Source organism: Eubalaena glacialis, chromosome 10 (assembly GCF_028564815.1).
Source record: "Eubalaena glacialis isolate mEubGla1 chromosome 10, mEubGla1.1.hap2.+ XY, whole genome shotgun sequence".
Lineage (NCBI taxonomy): Eukaryota > Metazoa > Chordata > Mammalia > Artiodactyla > Balaenidae > Eubalaena > Eubalaena glacialis.
The window spans coordinates 98,365,144-98,385,251 of record NC_083725.1 but is presented as its reverse complement, the minus strand read 5'-3'; the positions used below and the strand labels follow the sequence as shown (position 1 = coordinate 98,385,251).

Here is a 20,108-nt window from a genome sequence, read left to right as displayed (position 1 = left end):
TCGAACAGGCAGATATGGTTCACTAAAGAATCTGAGAAGAGCCATTTAAATTATGCCTCGTTTCTTGCTCTGGGTTAACCATGGTCAAGTCTGGGCTTGAAACTGAAGTTTAGGAGGAATGTGGAGAATGCAGCTGGCCCAGAATTTACCAGTGCAGAAGTTATATGGGAGTCAGGGTATATTTCCTGTGCATCTGTGAAACTTCTAACTTAGCTCTGCCCATGGTTTTCCTCCATGAACATGTCGGGTAAGCATGCACATTGCTGAATATTTATCCTTTTCTTGGAGCAGCCTCTGCTGATTTGGGCAGGAAATCTCATATAGTTATCAATCATCAGAAATGGAAAATGTTTCTTTTTGAAAGATGTAACTATCAGAGGTTTCACATTAACAATGTCTTGAAAAAGATGTATTTGCCATTATCACTACCCTGTATCACGAAAATATTTGGCTTACCCTACAAACTTTATGGACTCTTTTTTGAGCTGGCTTAGCAGAGGCACTGAAACATAAGGATGGTGTTAAATCGTTAAATTACACGCTGTGTTGTAATGCACAGTGAGAAGGGAAACCCACAGAGATTTAATACCATCACGAGTCTATAAAACCCTAGGTTTACAAATGCAAGTCAAATAAAAATCTATTAAAGTAGCCAAAAGTTGCTTTGAGTTAAAGGTCATTAAATAAAAAGAAGATAACAGGCAAGATCATTTGGACCCACATATCAAATAAAATGCCAAGATAAAACACCAATGGGTCATAAAAAAAAAAAAAGACACACACTGACTGCCTCTCCTCTCCCCTATGGGTCAAAAAGCAGCTTAAGAAAATACAAAGACATTTCCTGTTTGAAGTCACCAAGAAGTAAGGGTCCAAATGCCATATACAAAGTACTACACACATTCCTGGTCTCACAATGGCTACTCTGAGGGGACCATGCAATTAGTACTTGGGGGGGTGGGGTGGGGAACAGTACAATCTCTTAAGAGAGCTGGATGAGTCCAGATGTTGGAGATTATGATCTCCTGGATGCAATGGAATTTACGCTGGGAGATTAAAGAGAAGAATTAATTTATGACTTTCTCTACCTGTATGCAGTATGTGCTCAGCTTATCATCTGTACACATCGTGATGCATGGTACTTACAATGCTGAAAATCAGGTGCAACACATGACCAGAGCAGTTAAGTTTAAAGGGGGGGGGGGCATTTGTCATATTTTAGTCTATACATCTGGTTCTATCATATTTGACAAATGATTAATATAGGACTGAATTACAGTGAAATCCTTTTATATCACAGTTTTGTCAGGTAATAGAATACTTTCCATCCATGTCTCTCTCCACCATCCCGCATGTTCTATGCTGAACTCTGAAATTTCCAGCACTAGGGTTCATTTGAGTGAGCAGGACAGGGAATTTGCTCTTGTCTTTGTTCAATTCTGTAAGTTCCATGGTCACAGCTGGGATATACATGCATCCTTTGTTTTGAAAGCACATCCACAAGGGAGAAACCCTAGACCTTATTCTAAAACCAGGCAGGGCATCAGATACCTCAAACAGTTAAAACCACAGGAATTAAATTCTAAATTTTAAACTCCCTTTTATTGAAATATAAGTTTGTTTAGTATATTTACACCACACTTTATGCATATATATACACATAGAAGGCAAATTTTGTCAAATAAAAAAAGTTTTTCTTAATAAAAAATTAAAATAAAAACAAAGTAAAGTGCATGAAACTTTTTTTTTTTTTTTCCTTCTGGTGAACATCATCATTGTCAAAATTATGGACGGTTGGGAAGGGGGAGGAAGAAGAAATTCATTATTTGAATCAATGCATACAGCCGGTCCTGCATTTGTAGCCTTCAGGCCGAAATGACAAGCTGTAAGGAACAAGTCAAATTGCCAGCGTCTGCAGGACTCCCTCCATTCTGCAGGTCCTGCTCCCTTTGTCCTATCGGGAGCGGTTCCCCAGCTCTTAACAGTGATCTCACCATCACGGAGCCGGAACAAAGGGAGAACACAGGAAGGGGGCTCCACCAGCCAATGTCATAGCCCTGCTCCGGGGCCACCAGCGCTGCGTTTGGTAGGAAACTGAAGAATTAGCTCAATGGCTCAAATAGAAATTTTCCTTTTTCGGAAGGGGAATGAGGGGGCCAAGAAATAGGATGTATCTCCTACAGAGACGGCCACCCGGGGGCCAAACTCCGGCAGCAGCCAGTTTCTTTGGATGCAAACTCCGTGCTGGCACAGGGAAGAATCCTTTTATAGGCTGGGTGGAGGAAATGTTACACTTCTCGCCTCGGTGAGTTCGTCCTCCCAGAACTTTGAAAGGACACAGCTTGGGACTGAGAGAAAGGGGCAGGTGGGTAAAGCTTAAGTTTTTAGCCGCCTTCGCGCTCGGGTCTCCAGCTGGGCGTTGGCCGGCTGGTCCCGGGCGGTGGCTGAGGCGACGGCCCTTCCCCCATCATCCATTCCCCAGTCAGGGGTCTCTCTCTCTCCTCCTCCTCCGGGGGATGCTAAGTCCCCGGTCGGCGGCCGTACTTAGCCTTACAGTGCAAAATGTGCTTGGCGAGGAAGTCGAGGCGGCGCTGCAGCAGCTGAGCGTGGGGGTCGGCGAGGGCGGCCAGCTCCGGGAAGCGAGGCTCGTGGTGCTGGTAGAGGCGCAGCAGCCGGGCGGCCGCGTCCTGGCCGCGGTGCAGCTCCAGGACGCGCCGCGCAGTCCGCTCGCGGAACACGCACACAGACTGCAGCAGCGGCTCGTTATACTTGTCCCACATGCCCGCCACCCGGTAGCCGTGCACCAAGCCCGCCTCATTGTCCAGAAAGACCAGCGCCCCGCCGGGGCCGCGGTGCAGGTTGCTCGTGGCGCGCTGCATGACCCGCGGGTCCCACTGCAGGCTGAAGAGGTTGCTGACAAGCCGATCAAAGTTGGCCGTCAGGTAGTCGAAGAGGATCAAGTCGGTCCATTGCACCAGGTCTACCAGCTCCGCCCGGCTGCGGTTGGCCAGCTCGCCCCCGGTGGCGCGCAGGGGCCGCAGATGGCCGTCCTCAGAGCGCCAGGGCGCGGGCACCACCACGTCCGTGAGGTTGGGCAGCCAGCGAGTCAGGCTCACCACGCTGCCCTCGGTCCAGTGAGCGGCACGAAGCTCCTCCTGCACCTGAGCCCACTGCGCGCCCCGAGCCTCCACCCGGGCCAGTGCCAGCGGCGGCACGTGGCGCTGGAGGCCCAGCAAGCGCGCCAGGTAGTAGGACAGGGCCTCGCCCTGTATCTGCTCGGGGTTGATGCCATAGCGCACGCAGGCGCGGGTGCCGTCGGCGAAGCGGGCCAGCCGGTTGGAGCTGCGCCCGCAGCCCCCGCGCTCCAGGGCCACCACCCGGGCGCCGCGCGCCGCCTCCAGCCAAGACGCCGCCTGGGCCTCCGAGAAGCCCCGGGGCACCTGCTCCTCCAGGCCGCGGCTCCAGAAGACGCCCCCGTGCACCGCGGCGCGTTCCTCAGGCCAGGGCCGTCCGGTTGGCACGTGTCGCCTGCGCTCACCCGGGGGCTGCCCAGGCGGGCCATCTGCGCCCGCCGCCAAGGTGAGCAGCGCTCGGAAAGTTTTCAGGGAGCCGCCGCGGGCGTCCCGCGCCAGGGGCGGGGGCAGAGGGAAGCGAGGCGCGGGCTCCCGGCCGCCGCTCCGGGCCGGGCGCCGCGGGAGTCGGTCTTCCGGCGGCCGGGAGGCGGGCAGCTCGGTCCGCGGCGGCAGGAGCCCGCCCCACAGCGCCAGCAGCGAGCCCAGCGCCAGCAGCCAGAGCCCCGCGGTGGCGGAGGCGCCCCGCATCCTCCTGCCCATGCTTCCCCGGCCGCGCCGGTGCCGCCGCCGCTTCAAGCCGAGCCCAGGAGCCCGGGTCCCGGCGGCGACGCGGGCTCGGCAGCTCGTCGGCTCCGGGGCTCCGGGCGCCTCAGCTCCATCACTGCCGCGGGGCGCTGCGGGGCTCTGCCCGGCACTGAGAACTCGCCTCGCTGCCGCTTCCCAGCTGCTTTTGTATTTCGCTGTGAGACCCTCCGGCGGGCGCGATTCACAGGCGCCCGGACCACGTGGGAGCGACGGAGGATTCCCCCTCCCCCTCCTCCGCCGCCTCTCCCCGCCCCCTTCCCCTCCTCTTCCCTTTAAAGCGGCGATGGCTCCTTCCAGGCGGGAGAAGCGGCCTCACACTCAGTCGGGGACTTAGGGGCTGGGAGCAGGAAGCCAGGTAGGCGGCGCCCGCGCGGGGGCGTCGGAGCGGGCGGCACAGAGCTGGAGTCGCGCTGGGTGGGTGAGACGCGCCGCTGGCTCTCGCGGGGGTTGGAGTGGTCGTGGAGTCCCTTTGCCTGGGCAGCTCCTGACCTCCAGCAAAGTTCAGACTAACCCCCAGCACGCTCCCGGCGCCCCCCGGGGTGTATTGGGGCAGGTCCCTTTGCCTTCTCCGTTTCCGACGGTGGGTGTGATTCACCCTGCCTTATGTAAACCCTTGGGGAGCTCTCCGAGCCACTGAGGAGGTGACTCCTGCCGGGTTAGAAGAACCATCTGCAGCAAACAACTTTGAACCGACACCTCCTTTCCCGAGCACGCTCACCACACTGGTCACTGAGGGCTGTGCGCTTTGAGGTTGGTCGTTCCGCCTTTCCCAAGGGACTCACCGGGAATTCAGCCTCACTGTGCAAGAACCCCTAGGCAGGTTCCATTCAACAAACTGTCCTCGGTTCTGGTCACAGAGCATTAAAATCCACAGATGAGGTCCCGTGCTCACGGAGCTCACATTCTAGGGAGATGATCAGGTTGCCAGGAGAGCCTTACAACCCAGGATCCGACTTAGTGCGGAGGAGGGGGCCTTAGAGACCGTTTCTCTACGAAACGATATTATTTTGCCCATGAGGAAACTGAGGGACAGAGATGGGATGGGGCTTGCTCAAGATCCCAGAAGTAGCAAGTGGAGAAACTAAAATTCAAACTGGGGTCTCTGGGCAGCATGCCACTTGATTTTCCCTCTATCAAGAAAGTTCACTATTTTTATCAAGTTGCCAGCATTCTCGTTTTTTAAAAACCCACTGTCACTTTATGCCCCAAATGTGATTTTCAATTCAACGAATGAAAAACAAAAAAAACAAAAAAGAACAAACCCATATTGCATTTGACTTACTGGTTTAATGGTTTAAGGGAAGAAGTGGTTGGGGGGAGGGGTGGAGGAGCAAAAAAAAAAAAAATAATAAAAATAATAAAAAAGAAAAAGTAAACAGCAAACCACATTGTCTTCCAGCCACTTTTGGGTTCAATCCACCAGGAAGGCTCTTGGCTAAGAATCGGCTCTCCCTCTTACCTCTGCGTGAGACCCTCTCCCAGATCTAAACCAACATTTCCCAGGTGAGACACAAGACGAGGGGTGGGGGGTGGAATCCACCTCTGAAAGCAGGAGTTTGAAATTTGTTTCCTTTCATGTGTTTCTTTTGTATTTACCGCCCCCCCCCCCCCCGGCCCCATCAAATGCAACTGGGGGTTTTCAACTGCATCAGCTCATTACCTGGCACTGATTATATTTTTTTCTCCAAAGAATGAACATTTTAAGAAACCCTAAGGTTTGTGACTAAGCAGAGGCATCCAGAGAGCACATCTGGGGACTTCCAGAGCTGACCCAGTGTACCCTCAAGTGTTTCCATATTGGCTGAAGTGTGGGGTCTTTGTTGAATCTCTTCTGCACCCCATGGTGGCTGCCTCATGCCTTTTAATAGATCTTACCTGATGATGAAATTACTATTACTATACTACCTTAATTCATTAAAAGGTACCGTCTTCCTGCTCTGTGCAAGCTCCTTACCCCCATCTTTCCCTACAAGGCAGGGACTATATCTTAACAACTTTCTATTTGTCTTACCACCTAATATAGGATATTGCACTAAAAAGGTGCTCAATAAATTGAATTTAATTTTTTGTCTTTTGGTTTAACTTCTGAGAATTTTTTGTTTTTTTTTTTGAATGCATTGCTTTCAGCTTGGGTAAACTGTAAGCAAGATCCCCACCTTGTGGGCATTAAGTAGAATATCATCTAACTAGAAAGAAGTATACATTTTCAGCAGGTCGGTTAATTGTTTAAGTTAAAGTCTGAGACTATTACTTGGCTACCATGGCCCATGCCATCTCCTGGGGGATATGGGGAAATCCAGAGTAGTTGGTGTCTTTGTCTTTGTAGCTGTTAAAAAAACTATAAGTAACTATAAGGTATAGTTCACTGTAAACTTTGTGAGGAGTCTGCCTTGTCTGTTGTTTTATGGCTGCCTGGCACAATGCCTGGTACTTAGTGGGTGTTCAGTAACAATTTGCTCAATAAATCATTGGAATGTTCATAAGATAAAGCTCTGCAAGTAGCATGTATCAAGGTATTTTTTAAAAAACTGCTTACCCCTAAAAGATACAAAATAAGAGCTTTCATACATAAAAGGAAAAAAAGATTGGTGATGGATCCACATAATGTAAGAGAAGGAAGCACATGATTTTCAATCTGCGAGGGATGACTTCAACTCAGATACCCCAAATCCCAGAATCTTCCAATCACATTACCAGCATTGACAAAGAAACTAAAGCCTTAAAGCAGTCAGCTAGGATCTTACACCTCGGAAGATGGACTGACTCTATTGTAGCTCTTAGCCTGTAGCCACGGGACTGAATGCACTGGGTACCAGAACAGGATGCGCTAATAGAAACTTGAACAAATGCATTGAAATGCAGAATTACAGAAAACCGCAGAAATAAAAGAGAAACAAAAAACAAACCCAAGGTAGAATGCACTTTAAATGCATTATATAAGAGATTTTTTTAGGCAGTGTTTAAAAACACTCCTCTGTTTACCTGTAAGATGAAGACACTCCCATTCTTCTTTACTTCCTGGCCTGAGGACACCCCCCACCTACTGCCACCCCCCTGGGGCTCCTTGGGAGGGCACAGGGCACAGTTGTTCACAATGTGTGACCTCAGGCCGGCCCCTCTGGCAGTTGCTTGGGGATGAGGGGAGGTGCTATTCATCTTTCCCTACATAGGAACCTATTTTCACCCGGAGAACTTTCTTCACAGTCCTCAGAACTTCTCCCTGAGCCTCAGCTTCCAATTGCTTCACACTCATCCACAGTCCTGTTTGAAGGATGATCTGCTTCCTAGAACAGTGCCTCCTGGGGAAGAGAGAGGAGGTGGAGTTGAGGGTTGGGTGCAGGGCAGCAGGCTGGGAGTTGGGAGATTTTCTAAGTCTGGTATTTCCTCTTGCTGGCTGTTTTCCTTTCTGGCTAGTTATTTCCCTTCTATGAGTTCCAGTTTCCACATCTGAGAAACAAGGATAATAAATCCTACCTCCCTCACAGGATTGTTGTGAAGTTCCCGTGAGACGTTGATAATAACCACAACAACATTACCAGCAAACGCTTACTGAGTGCTTATTATGGGCTTGCCACAGGACTGAGCCCTGCACATGTGTTCTCCTTTCGCCCTCCCGACCAGTAGTCTTGTCCCCACTGTACAGATGGGAAAACCGAAACTTAGCCAGTAACTGGCCTGAAGTTACACAGCAAGTAAATGGCCGGGCTAAGATTCCAGAATGATGGAGGCCAAACTCTTTGCAAATTGTAAACTACTAGGAAGATGTCAGATATAAAAATTATTGAATTAAATCAAAGTAGATCCAACTCAGATTAAATTTTGCTTTGAAATGTTCTCTGTGGTTGCTATCAAGTGAAATGGTTAAGAGTGTGAACCCCTCAAGCCAGAGTGTCCAGATTTAAAACTTACCAAGTGTGTGACTCTGAGTAAGTTACTTGACCTCTCCGTGCCTCAGTGTCCTCATCTATAAAACACAGTAATAATAGTGTTGTTGGTATTATTGATACTAATTACAATAATATAATATCTGATGATTAACAGTAATTAATTAATAGTGAAAAACCTTACAGCTTACTGTGGTGATTAAATTAGTTCCTGTATTTAAAACTCTTGAAAGACTATCCAAGAGTCCACTATTTTTATAGTTTTTTAAAAAAATTGAAGTATAGTTAATTTACAATGTGTTAGTTTCAAGTGTATAGCAAAGTGATTCAGTTATACATGTATATATCTTCTTTTTCAGATTCTTTTCCATTATAGCTAATTACAAGATACTGAATAGAGTTCCCTGTGCTATACAGTAGGTCCTGGTTGTTTATCTATTTTATACATAGTAACGTGTACCTGTTAATCCCAAACTCCTAGTTTTTATCATTCCCTCTCCTTCCTGTTTCTCTGCTTCGTTGCCCAGATGGGGGTCTCCTTCTTTTCCTGTTGCTGTCCTCCACCAAGCCTCACTTGGGTCTTGAGAGGCATGATACAGGTGGCGACCCTGACCAGTGCACCCTCTTTATGCCCCAGATGAGCATCTTCCCTGAAAATTTTGCTCTCTTCCTTCCCAACTGGACCGTAGCAGGGTTCCCAGTGCCGCTCTTGTTGAAATCCCAGAGCCTCCAGCTAGCCTTGGGCAGCTGCTTTCCTCTCACTACTCTGCCTCATTCAATCCTAACCTTTCCTGGGTCTTCTGAGTTACAAGCCCCTCCCGAAGATAGAGGCCCCCAAATTCACCCTCTAGATGCTTCTACAAAAGGGAAGAGTGGGAAAGACCATGTCAGGGAGAGGAGTACAATATTCCTTGAAACTGGGTATGACTCCTGCTTTAGCTGTTACTAGCTGTGTGACTTCAGGTAGCTTTCGAGTCTCTCTGGGCTGCAGTTTCATTATTTGTGTTTCCTTCTTCTCTACTCTGTCTCTGCCTAGGGTACCTTATTTTTCTGCTTGGGGATCTTTTTCCTTTTCTTGGCATCTCTCTATTTGACCACGATCTGGGTCTCCCAAGAACTGCGTAACTGTCTCATCTTTACACACCTGGCTGTCAGGGGCAGGTAATATATACACCTGGCTCTAGGTAAATCTTGCTGGATAGCTAGAAGGAGGTCTGGAAACATACAGTCTTTGCAATCAACCTGTCTGCCTGAATGAGTCCCGGTTTTAAGAACACACTGTGTTTCTGGAAAGAAAGTCTCACCCTTAATTTATGGTGAGACTAATAGTTATATGATTCTCTTTGTTCCATGTAGCTCTCTTTTTGACCTGCTTTTGGAAAAGGTTCCTGTAGCCACTGGTGTTGGAGACCAGTATTTAAAGGCTGGAACACTGGTGAATTAATTTAGTAAATTTTAGAGCAGTTGCTGACACAATCTCTCAGTCATATATCATCATACCCTAGTTACAGGGTATGATGGTAAAAATTCTGGACTGGGTATTGGGGGACATGAATTTCTTTCTCTACTATAACTTAGTTCAACTGACATTTATCGTTCACGTGCCAAAGGCCAAAGAATTGGGCGAAAGTGATGGCATCAGATTTTCTCTTGTCCTTCACACCTGCATCAGGAAACATTGGTTGTCTTTTCTTCACCCTTCCCTTTCCCTTCCTTCTTCTTGGCAGGTCTCCATCCTTCTCCCTGTGCCTGGTGCTGGAGGGGAGGCTGAATCCTCATTGGGCTAAATCAGTCACAGTGCCTTCAACTCCCTTGCCAGTGTTGGGTTTAGGCATAGGCATATGACACCATTCTGGCTGGTGACACCTGAAGGGAAGTCCACAGGGAGGTTTCTGGAAAAGATGTCTGTGCTGTTACAAAAAGACACAGAAAAATATGGCACTTTTCTCCATGGCTCAGGTCTAGATTTGAGGCCTGGAATTGGGGCCGTCATCATATAACTGCAAGGAGAGCTAAGTGGACACATTGAGGGTGGCAGAGCCGAAAGAGGGAAGGAACCTGGGTCCTTGGTGATGTCACCAAGCTCCTGAATTAATCCGCTCTGGAGCCACCCTGCCTCTGGAGTTCCCTGGTGGTTTAACGCACTCTGAGTTGGGGTTTTTATTCTTTGCAGCCAAAAGATTCCTAGATGATATACCTCTCACATGGGAGCTTGCAAACCGGAAAGAGGGCAAACATATAAACAGAACTCTTCCATCACACCTGTGCTGCTGGGAAGGCAGTGTGTTGTCATCTTTTGGTACATGTGCTCGGCAGCCAAGCTGAGTCTTGCACTTACCAGCTGTGCTGTCTTGGGAAAGTCACTTAACCTGTTAACTCATCCGATAAATGGATGGTGATAACTGCACCTCCCTCGTAATATTATTGTGTGGATGAAATGCACATTAAGCACTTAGTAAGTGCTCAATAAATATTATCGCTTGCTCTAGCTATTATGGAAATGGAAACCATACAAGAGCCCAGAGGAGGGAGCAACTAATTCTACTAGAGAACGTCAGGAAGGCTTCACCAGGGAGGCAGATGTGAAGCTGGTCTTGAAGGGTAACTGGAGGTTTGCAGGTCAGGGTTTGGGGAGGAAGAACATTGGGGCAAGCAGAGAGAGCGGCACGTGAGCTCATTTCTACATCTTTCAGGAGCTCAATTTCCTCATCCTTAAAAGCACTTGAGTGTGCTGGATTAGCTTAATCCTCTTTTGATAAAAGAAACAAATCTCAGGCCCCCTCCCTAGATCGAGAAGCGCCAGATGGGAGACTCTCCACGGCCCCTTTATCACTCACCTATCATTTTTCAACCACCCTGGAGAAATTCACTCGACAAACATTTGCCACTGAAGAAAGTGACTCTCGCTGGCTTTGTTGATTTCTTTGTTCATTGCAGCCCAGAGCCTTATCTGCTGCGTAATTAGCAATGCTGCGCTTCCTCAGCTTCCCCAGGCTCTGTGCATCTCATCAGTCAGATAGATGCTGAAGCTTAATTAAGCTTGTAAAGCTTTCTGATTTCCTTAGATGAAAGGTGGCCCATAAGTACCAGGTTTTATTGTGGTGGCTCCTGCCAAGTGTTATTATAAATAGGACTTAGTGCCACGTGGCTGAGCTCTTAGTGTGATAATGTGTCAAGACCAATCGAGGCTGCCGAGAGCAGAGATATTTTCATAATGGTTCCATCATAGGCAGTGGGTGTTCATGGAAGTGGCTATGAAGAAAAAAGTATTGCAGGCAGTGAAGCCAGACTAGAGGTGGCTGCAAGTGAAATATCGGCAGCTCCTAGGATCTCCATCATAATCATTAGCTATGTTAGCCTTGGCGCCATTCTTCTGCCATCTCTTCTAGACCAGGCTCAAAGTTGAATAAAAAATGACGCTTTAACTCCAAATGAAAATATATTCCTTTGCTGCTTTTTAAAATCCATTTACATTAAAATGGTGGCCAGCAGGTAAGTAATTTATAACTGGGGGCTCACTGCAGCATAGATGGGTGTTGTCAGAATAGGGAGCAGCCTAAATGGGAGACAGAGGCACTTCCAGGCCTGGGAAGAGTCATCACTGTTGGACTGAAGACGGGCTGGAGGATATGCAAAAACAAGGGGTAACTTAGAGACACTTGCTGGTGGGGAATAGTGAATGGAGAGGTAGCTTCGTATTTCAACAGTGAGGTGGGTGAAAAACCAGATAGAAGTTCTTCAGTAATGCAGCCCTCGTTAAGAATGTGCTAGCGTCCTGGACTCCGGGTTTCATTGCCTAAAATCAGTTTTCGGCATCCCACAGGCAGACAGTCGATGATACCTGATGATGATGATGGTGATGATGATGACAATGGTATAACCCCGTTGTTAGCTGAACTTTCCCTGCTCTTTTGAGATCCAGTTAATCTTGACCCAAATTCCTATTCCATGGCCTGGGAGGGTCCAGAAACTTCCCCTCCATTTCTGAGAGTCCCTGGGCCTTTGTTCCTCAAACATGTCTCTCTGTGTCCACCTCCTGCTTCCATGCTTGTTGCTTTGACTTCAACACACAGTAGCATGGATGTGAAGTTTAATGCCTTATCCACAGCACCCTCCCGCCCCGTCCCGGAATCCACTTGGGCCAAAGATATGAGTTTAGTGACTTTACTGAAGATCTGGGGGGGCTCCCGGGGTGTGTGTGGGTCACGTAATTGCACAAGGCCTTCGTCCATCTACCTCTCCTTTCCCTCCTTTCCCTCTCCCCTTTGTGGAGAAACAGGCAAAATTTCCCTCTTCCTTCATGTAACACAGTGCTGCTTCTATTCAGGCCTCTGTAGGATCCCAGCTTCTTCCTTCGGTTCACAGACTGTCAAGGTTTTTCTTGTGATAAAGTCGGGAACAATTCTGGTGGACAACACTGAACGATTCTGAGGTACTTTCTACAAGCAGTGCAGTGTGTGAGAGCTTTTCACGCACTCGGTCTAGAAGACCTTCCTCCAACCCCCCTCCCCCACCCCCGGAGGTATTACTCCTCCATTTCATTGATGGGAAAACCAGAGCATCATGAGAAGTAAGACTTCTCGTTGGCCTGGGAGACTTCTGCTAAGTAACAGAAGAGGAATTCCAACTCTGGTCTGTCCAAAGACAGAAGTTATGTTAACTACAGTGCCATGTGACCTCTGGAGCTGGGAAACACCCTGGCCAGTTAACCAAGGGGCCTCTTACAAGGGACTCGTCTCTTCCTTTGTACTGGCACATTGTCTTACACCAGGCATGTTGGAAACAGGTACTTACATCTCTCCTCATCTCTGCTGTGTGACTGAGCCCAGCCCATCTCCTGGGAGACCTGTCATAGCCCAGAAAGCTCCCCGTGGTAAATATCTTATGTGGGGGGATGAGAGGGATTGGAAAAGAAGTAGGCTGGGCTGGCTGACCTGATAGTCCTGAGGACAGCACTCTCTCTGTCTCAGGACCAGAAAAGTCTGAGTTAAGGTTGACAATGCAAGAACACTCATCACCTGCTATAATTTCTCCTCTGGTTTCACCTCTCCTGAGAACCGACTCAGAGATTGCCACAGGGAATCAGAGAATTGCCTCTCTGGGACTGGGCATGTTTGTTATGCACCAGGCGCTGAGACTCGATCCCTGGTTCCTTTTCACTTCACCAGATGAAAAAGGAAGGAAAAACCCTCAGAGGCCATTTCTTGCCTGCTTGAGTTTAAAGAATGGCTGCATTTTAGCGACAATGTGGGCCTGAGGAGTAGCAGGAGAAGGGCTGAGGAATAATGATGGTGATATATTTCTATAGCTCCTTGCAGTTTTGCTGAGTTCTTTCCCATGCCAGTCTGGTCGGATTTTTACAACAACCTGCTAGGGAGGGGTAGTTGGGCAGGTGTTAGTGACTGTTCCTATTTTATGAAGGAGAAAACTGAGTTTCAGAGGGTGTGTGATGAGCCCAAGATGCACAGCTAGCTCCTGGCAGTCCTGGAACTTGAAAGCACTTTACCTGACTTCCACATAAGAGCTCTTCCATGGCATTCATACCCTGTTTGCTGAGTTTAATCCACATCTGCAGACTCTGTCACTACCTCCGGTTTTCCACATGGTTACATGTCCATGTTGAATGTATGTTACAATGACCATTAAAACTCCGGTCAGGATGGCAGAAAAAGGAACCCAGGGGCAATTCCCCAAAAGTTGGAAAATTTAAAAGCCCCTCTCCCCTTTAATGGTGCTTTCTATTTCTCTTATTAGCTGCTATGACAGAAAGGAGGAGGAAAAGAAAAACCAGAAGGGTTGGGGAAAAAAGAGAGAGATTATTTTGAAATCATTTTCTTTGCTTGCCTGGTTCTGTTAATAAACAGAGGATTTAATCAATAGGAGTCAGAGAAAGAGGCGGGTAATCACCGATCATTGGATTATTTGCGGGGCGGGGGGGGGAGGAAATGATCATAAAAAACTCTGAAATGGCAAAGAGGAAATGGTGAGAAACAGAAAGTTTTCTCTTGCTTCTCTGCTCCTATGCATGATACCCTGGCTCACACAGGGCAAAACCAAGCCAAGAGACCAGAGTAGGGTGCTTGACCTTGTTGCCTTTCCCCACTGAGAGGGTCATTTAGTTGGGGATGATGTTAGATCTACACTGCTGTTTAGGCTCAGAGAGGGTAGCTAGACTACATAGAAGTCTTCCTGCCTTGATTTTCTCTTTCGTAAGAAGGGATATTAGTGCTTGCCTCACAGGAATATTGTAAGAATTAAATGAGAGTATGGGATTAAATAAATATAGCAGATGAGAAGTTCCAGTACAGTTTCTGGCATATAGTAGGCACTCAATAAGGATTAAAAACCACACATTCAGCTACACAGAAGCATGTCTGGGAGGACATACGAAGTGATTAACAACATTACTCTTTAAGAAAAGGTCTGTGGGTGGGAGGCACTTTTACTTTTTATCGTATACATTTTTACTTTATCCTCCCTAGAGCATTTGGGGAAAGTATGCTGTGTACGTATGAATGGGTGTGTGTGGAGGCTTAAGTTAAAAGTTAAGCTCAGACATAGAGTAATAAAGAATGTGAGATTTTGGTACCCCTGTCTTTGTGTGATTGTAAAATCTGTGCTCACTATACTTGAACCAGTTGAGGTGGCTTTTGTGCCACAAGTGACAGAAATGGACTGGCCAAGTCAAGAAACAGAAATGGGATTTGATAGAAGGATGCTGGAGTAGTTCCCAGCATCAATGGAGGACCTGAAAATTGGGCATTGGAAAGCACCAGAACTCAGAAACACCAGGTAGGTAAGCAGGAGGGCCTTCTCTCAAAGGTGCACGTATACAATGTCTCAGCTCCAGTCACCTCCCATTCGAGTGTTTACATTCCAGGGAGAGGAAATCTGATTGGTCCGTTTGGAGACAGCTGTTTCCACCATTGGCTCACTGGGCCTTTGCCACGTGACAAGGCAGGGAGTATATAAGGGAGCAGTTCTGTGCTGGACCATAATTCTATAGGTACCTACCTCAATAGTCTGTGCTGTTTAATTTTTGAAAAATTATAATCTTGTGTTACTTTTAAAGTAATATTGAGAAACCTCTAAAAATTCATAAAATAAGTAGAGCTATACTGTAAGATCCCAACAGAATGTATTTTATGCATCTTTTATGAGGAGCCAATACAAAGCAAAACCAAGCAGCATCATGTGCCTAGTGATACATCACAGAGTGACACATCGGCTTTGGGTCTGAATAAATGTTGATTATGATGGCAAACACCCACACAACAAAAACAATACTTATCTTTTTGACTCCAACCGTTAGCAGATCCAAAACTTCCATAAATTCGTCTAGTGCTGTCTAGCTTAGGAAGGGAATTTGAGACCTTTATCAGGGTAAAGAAAAGTAATAGGGCATTTCTGATTTTTTTTTATCACTAGCTGTTATTTTATGGTGTTTGGGAGGCAGGGAATACAAAGTACGCAGAAGGTATGCAGGGTCTACTCCTTGTGTGCGTGCGTGTGTGTGTGTGTGTGTGTGTGTGTGAGAGAGAGAGAGAGAGAAAGAAAGAGAGAGAGAGAGGTAGTATTTCATTGCTCTGGGGCATAATGATTTAGCCAGTCCTGTATAAGGCAAGCTCAAATCCAGACTACATTTTCTATGCTGACCATCTGTGTTTCCCAGGAAAGAGGAGCCCAGTTGTGGGCCCCAAGAGGTTGAGGAAAAAGTGAGAAGCAGGGTGTGTGGCCAGTCCCGGAGGGTCTGGGGGGGATGCTCTGTGTCCTTGTAGTGCCTTCTGGCAACATCCGCCCCACAGAGGCAGGCTTGGCTCTCTCCCCTCCTGGCAGCCCCATAAGCATCCTTCCCAGTGTCAATAAATCTTCTCTGGCCACTCTTCCCTTCCTTGTGATTTTTTTCTTTTCTGAGGGTGTTGCTGGGAGAGATCATCAGAAACTACTTATTTGAAGGCAGAAGCCTCATCTCTAACAAACGGGGATTGACTGATAACGCATACGATTTACCAAGTCTTGCTAATAAGCCCGGTAGCTCACATATCCTCACCAACCCTTTCAGGTGGGTTTTTATAGCCCCCTTCACAGACAAGGAAACCACGGTTCAGAGAGTTTGAGTGTGTTGTTCAACTGGCACAGCTCTTAGATGGTGGAGCCAGATGCACACCTGGCTAGTGTGTCTCCAGGTCACCTGGTCCTAACGCCTCCTCCATGTTGGAAAGCCAGCTCAGAAGGGCCCAAGACCTGGCAGCTCTGTCACCCATCACTGGCTACTCTAGGACCAGTCACAGAACTGTTGAGCAGTCTCAGTCTTAACTACAACAAATTGGGAATTATGATATAATATTACTCCCAAAGCCAGCACTATAATAACATAATTTTAAGCCAAGGCTTTGAGTTTGCCCTTTTGGGCATGTTTAGGAGACCAAGACCCCAGGACCTGCCAGGACTGCATACCCAACTGTGAGAGCCCTCCGAGGAGTGCTCTTTCTAAGATGCCCAGGGAAAGCTTTTCTTCTCTCTTCAGCTTCAGACGCTGGGTGTTCTAACCTCTGAAGTTCCTGGAACAGGACCATTAGGCTTGATAGTTTTATTGGAATTAAAAATATTGTGAATTCACAATGGCCTCTGGCCATAACTGGAATAAAAATGGTATTGCTTTAGACTATACCATTCACTAATTAAACTAGTAGAGAATGAAGCAACAGAAATACAACAGCGACAAAAGTGGGAGTTGTGGGCTTCAGAATACTCCCCCAGCAGGCAGTTGAATTTAAATTTCCATTATTTTGAGTGAATGTGGCCCTAAGGAACCATGTAGGGATGGATTTTTATGTGATTTCAGGGCATTCCATCTCTTGTAGGGCAGTAACTTTGATAAAGCTATAGCATTCTTTCTTGAAAAAAAGTATAAAATATATGTATAACTAGGAAAGAATCCAGGAGGACACAGCTAACTGCTAGCAATGGGTTACCTTGGGGAAAGGAAATTCGGAGAGAAAGGACTTTCTTCTTTTTCTTTTAAAATAATTCTATGTATTTCTGGTGTGTTTAAATTCATGATACTCAACACATATTTTTTGAACAGACTAGAATGATCAAGGGAATGCTTTAGAGTGAATGATTCATGCTTCATGGCATCAGATTATCAAAAGACAGATTAGATAGGTTACCATTAAGAAGCTGCTCCAAATGGGCCAGGAGTTAAGATGGGAACTGTCTGAGCTGTGGAGATGGAAAGGAAGGGAGAGAGACTTGAGAAGCCAGAAGCCGGGATGTGGTGGTTAATTTTATGTGTCGACCTGATTGGGCTAAGGCACGCCCCAGATGGTTGGTGAAACATTATTTCTGGGTGTGTCTGTGAGGCTGTTTCTGGAAGAGATTAGCATTTGAATCGGTAGACTGAGTAAAGAAGATCACCCTCACCAATGCAGGTGGGAGAACTTGCTTGCTTGAGCTGGGGCATCCTTCTTCTCCTGCCCTTGGACATTGGTGCTCCTGGTTCTGGGACCTTTGGACTCAGATGAAGACTTACACCATTGGCCTCCCTGATTCTCAGGCCTTTGGAGTCAGACTGAATTATTCCACTGGATTTCCTGGTTCTCCAGTTTACAGATGGCAGATCATGGGACTTCTTGGCCTGCATAACTGTATGAGCTAATTCCTATAATAATAATATATTCCTAGAATAATTTTATATTATATATATATGTAATTTTATAAATTATATATATATAATTATATCTATCTATCTATCTCTTATTGGTTCTGTTTCTCTGGAGAACACAGGGGGTGTTACCTGAATTGGCTAAAAGCTTGCAAGGTGGTACTGTTTGGATGAAGATGGAGCCTAATATTGGTGCTGAGCTATGGAGGGACCTAAAGGGGCTAGAATCCTAATTCTCAGTGCATGGGTGGATGGGTGGATGGATGGACAAATGAATGAGTTCCCTCATAGAAGCTCTTTGCTTTCAGGTTTAGGCCAAACTTCTTTAAAAGCCTACTTAGGTCCTGAGGTTAGGTGGTGATTTCTCATACTCTTCCCCTGACCTCAGCTATTCTTCCCCAAACTAGGGAGGGTTAAGGCCTTTCTAAGATCTGGACCATTTCTGGATGCCTCATGGGGTCAGTTAGGTCTTTTATGTTCTAACTATGAGAACCCGTTCCCCGCCCCCCCACCAATGGCTTAGACAATAAAGGAGACTGATTTAAAGCCAAGTAATTAGGAGGTCTTCTGGCTGGTTTGATTTGGGGGCTCACCAGTGTCATCAAGCACCTGGTCTAGTCTTTCAAGCTTTCTGTTCTGCTGTTTGTACAACATCAGCCTGGCTTCCTCTTGGTGGCAAAATGGATGCAACAGTTCCAGGCTTTACCCTCACATTATATAGGAGATAGAAAAAGCTTGTTTTCCCCTAGAAGTTCCTTGAAAAATCTCTCTAGTCTCACGGACTCAAATTGGGTCTTTACTGTGTCCCTTAGGCTAGAGAATGCTGATTGGCTGATTGGCTTAAGTGACCTGAGTCAATCACAGTTATAAGAATGGTGGTGTCAATCCATCTTCCCCTCTTTCCCCCATGGCCATGGCACAATGGGGGAGGGATGGAAGCGATGTTAGGGGGTCATCCAGTTCTAGTTTGGGATAATGGAGCAGGAATGGCCTGTGTTTGTCAGTGTGTGGTGAGTGGTGGATGGAGTTAAAAGAGGAAAATGGCCAGAGGAGGGTGGTGGCTTTTCCACATTGAGAAGCAGGACATTTTCCACTGAGAAGCAGGACAGTGAATGTGGATGTTTGGGTCCAGTCAAGAGCAGTGCCTCTAGAGCTATGGGTAGGGGCTGTAGAGGAGAATGATTATGAGGGTGCCTGAGAAAACTGGGCACGGAGAACTTAGGGTCTAGGGTGCTAGACAAGGGGCTTCCTGGGCTTTGCTTGGCTCTAAGGGAGTGGGTCAGCCGAGGAGATGCCCACTTCCAAAGGCTATGTTGGCATGAGCAGGAAGCTGGCGGATGGCACCCATGGTGGCATGGAGCGGCGTTACCAGGCAGCATGTGGAGGGCCGTGGACCCAGAGCAGCTCTAGGGGCACCGAACAAGTTTATGTAGAACGCTTGGAGTGTATGGCAAGGAGGGCACGCTCCATCACTGTTACAATGAGTATTTTTACTTTTAATTGTTTAAACTGGTGAGAAGCAGTAGCAAAAATGGAAACAGGAGACTGAGTGATTCAGGACTTCCTCCTGCTTGAAAGTGACAGTTTGGTGAACCTTCTTTTTGGACTCTCTCACCTTAGGGCTGGGAAGGCTCAAGAGTGTGATGGCTGGGATTCCTTCCAATCTGGTGTATGGGAGCTTAAGCAGGATCCAATCTGTCTGAGAAATAAAGACCTATGGCATTACTTGTGTGGCACGAGCGAGCCTGGAGCTGCTCATACAGACAGAACTATAAAATCACATGCACACGTACTTTACATACATGATCCCATTTGAGCCTCACAATACCCTACAAGGTAGTCATTGTTATCACTGTCTGACAGGAGAGGAAAGCCCAGCTTGGAGGTATTCGGTCCACAGCCCAAGCTCCAGAGCTAGGATATGGTAGAGATGGTCTTTGGACCCAGCATCCAGCCCCACCACCTCCCCAACCCCGTCTACCTTCCTTACAGAGCTTAATTTGGCGAGCTATCCCCTCCTCCCCCATGAAGCCATGTGATTCAGGGATATGACCTCACCCTCACCTCCAGTGGAGAGGCTGCTTTTTCCCCTTGACCTAGTTCTGACCATTGATATTCTGCTGATGGGATTTTGAGAGAAGTTTTCTTACTTCCAGAGGCGAGCTATAGGAATAGTTTCCCTCTTCTTCCTCCAGATATTATCGTATCTGGATGAGACATTCGGAAGTGCTGCAGAGCCACTTGCTACCAACCTCAGGACTAGGCCAATACTCAAGATGGCAGAGCCAAGATGGAGAGAATCTGGGTCCCTGATGGTGGGGGGAGTCACTAAATAACCCATCGTGGACGCCTCCAGATACTGCTAGTTGCCTTCCTAGGGTCCATTCTGCTCGTCTTCCTTAGTCACAGAAAATCTGTATTGATGGATGTAGCAATGTACCCAGATATAAAGCCACATTTTCCAGACTCCCTTATCAATGCAAGTAGCTGATAAACTGTTAAGTGGCCCTTTGCCCTGCCCCTCTTTATCTTCCTACTTCCTGGGATGTGGACATGAGGGCTAGAGTTTAGTAGCCATTACGTAATCATGAAGCTAACTTGAGGATGGAAGCCATGTGCTAAAGATGGCAGCACAGAAAGTGTGGGTCCCTGCTGACTGTGGAGCTGCCATACCAGCTT

General features: G+C 47.3%; 2 protein-coding genes across 3 annotated transcripts in view; one reads left to right on the top strand and one right to left on the bottom strand.

Moving 5' to 3' along the window:
* Positions 1 to 1,639: 1,639 nt before the first annotated feature.
* FJX1 (four-jointed box kinase 1) lies at positions 1,640 to 4,056 on the bottom strand. The gene has a single exon (XM_061201601.1). The coding sequence runs from the start codon at positions 3,831 to 3,833 to the stop codon at positions 2,520 to 2,522; it is 1,314 nt and encodes a 437-aa protein (XP_061057584.1). The 5' UTR covers positions 3,834 to 4,056; the 3' UTR covers positions 1,640 to 2,519.
* A 91-nt stretch (positions 4,057 to 4,147) lies between these two features.
* The window catches only part of PAMR1 (peptidase domain containing associated with muscle regeneration 1), a 163,522-nt gene continuing 147,561 nt past the window's right edge, over positions 4,148 to 20,108 (top strand). Inside the window, exons 1-2 of one of the 2 annotated variants that reach the window (XM_061201599.1) lie at positions 4,148 to 4,233; positions 5,278 to 5,381. The gene's annotated coding sequence lies outside the window, so the exon portion shown is untranslated. Of the gene's footprint in view, positions 4,234 to 4,553; positions 4,629 to 5,277; positions 5,382 to 20,108 lie in introns of those variants that run through there. The other variant, XM_061201598.1, reaches the window with a different exon arrangement.

Coding starts and splice junctions, on each gene's coding strand:
- FJX1 (XM_061201601.1), bottom strand. CDS start 3,833: ATGGGCAGGAGGATGCGGGGCGCCTCCGCCACCGCGGGGCTCTGGCTG.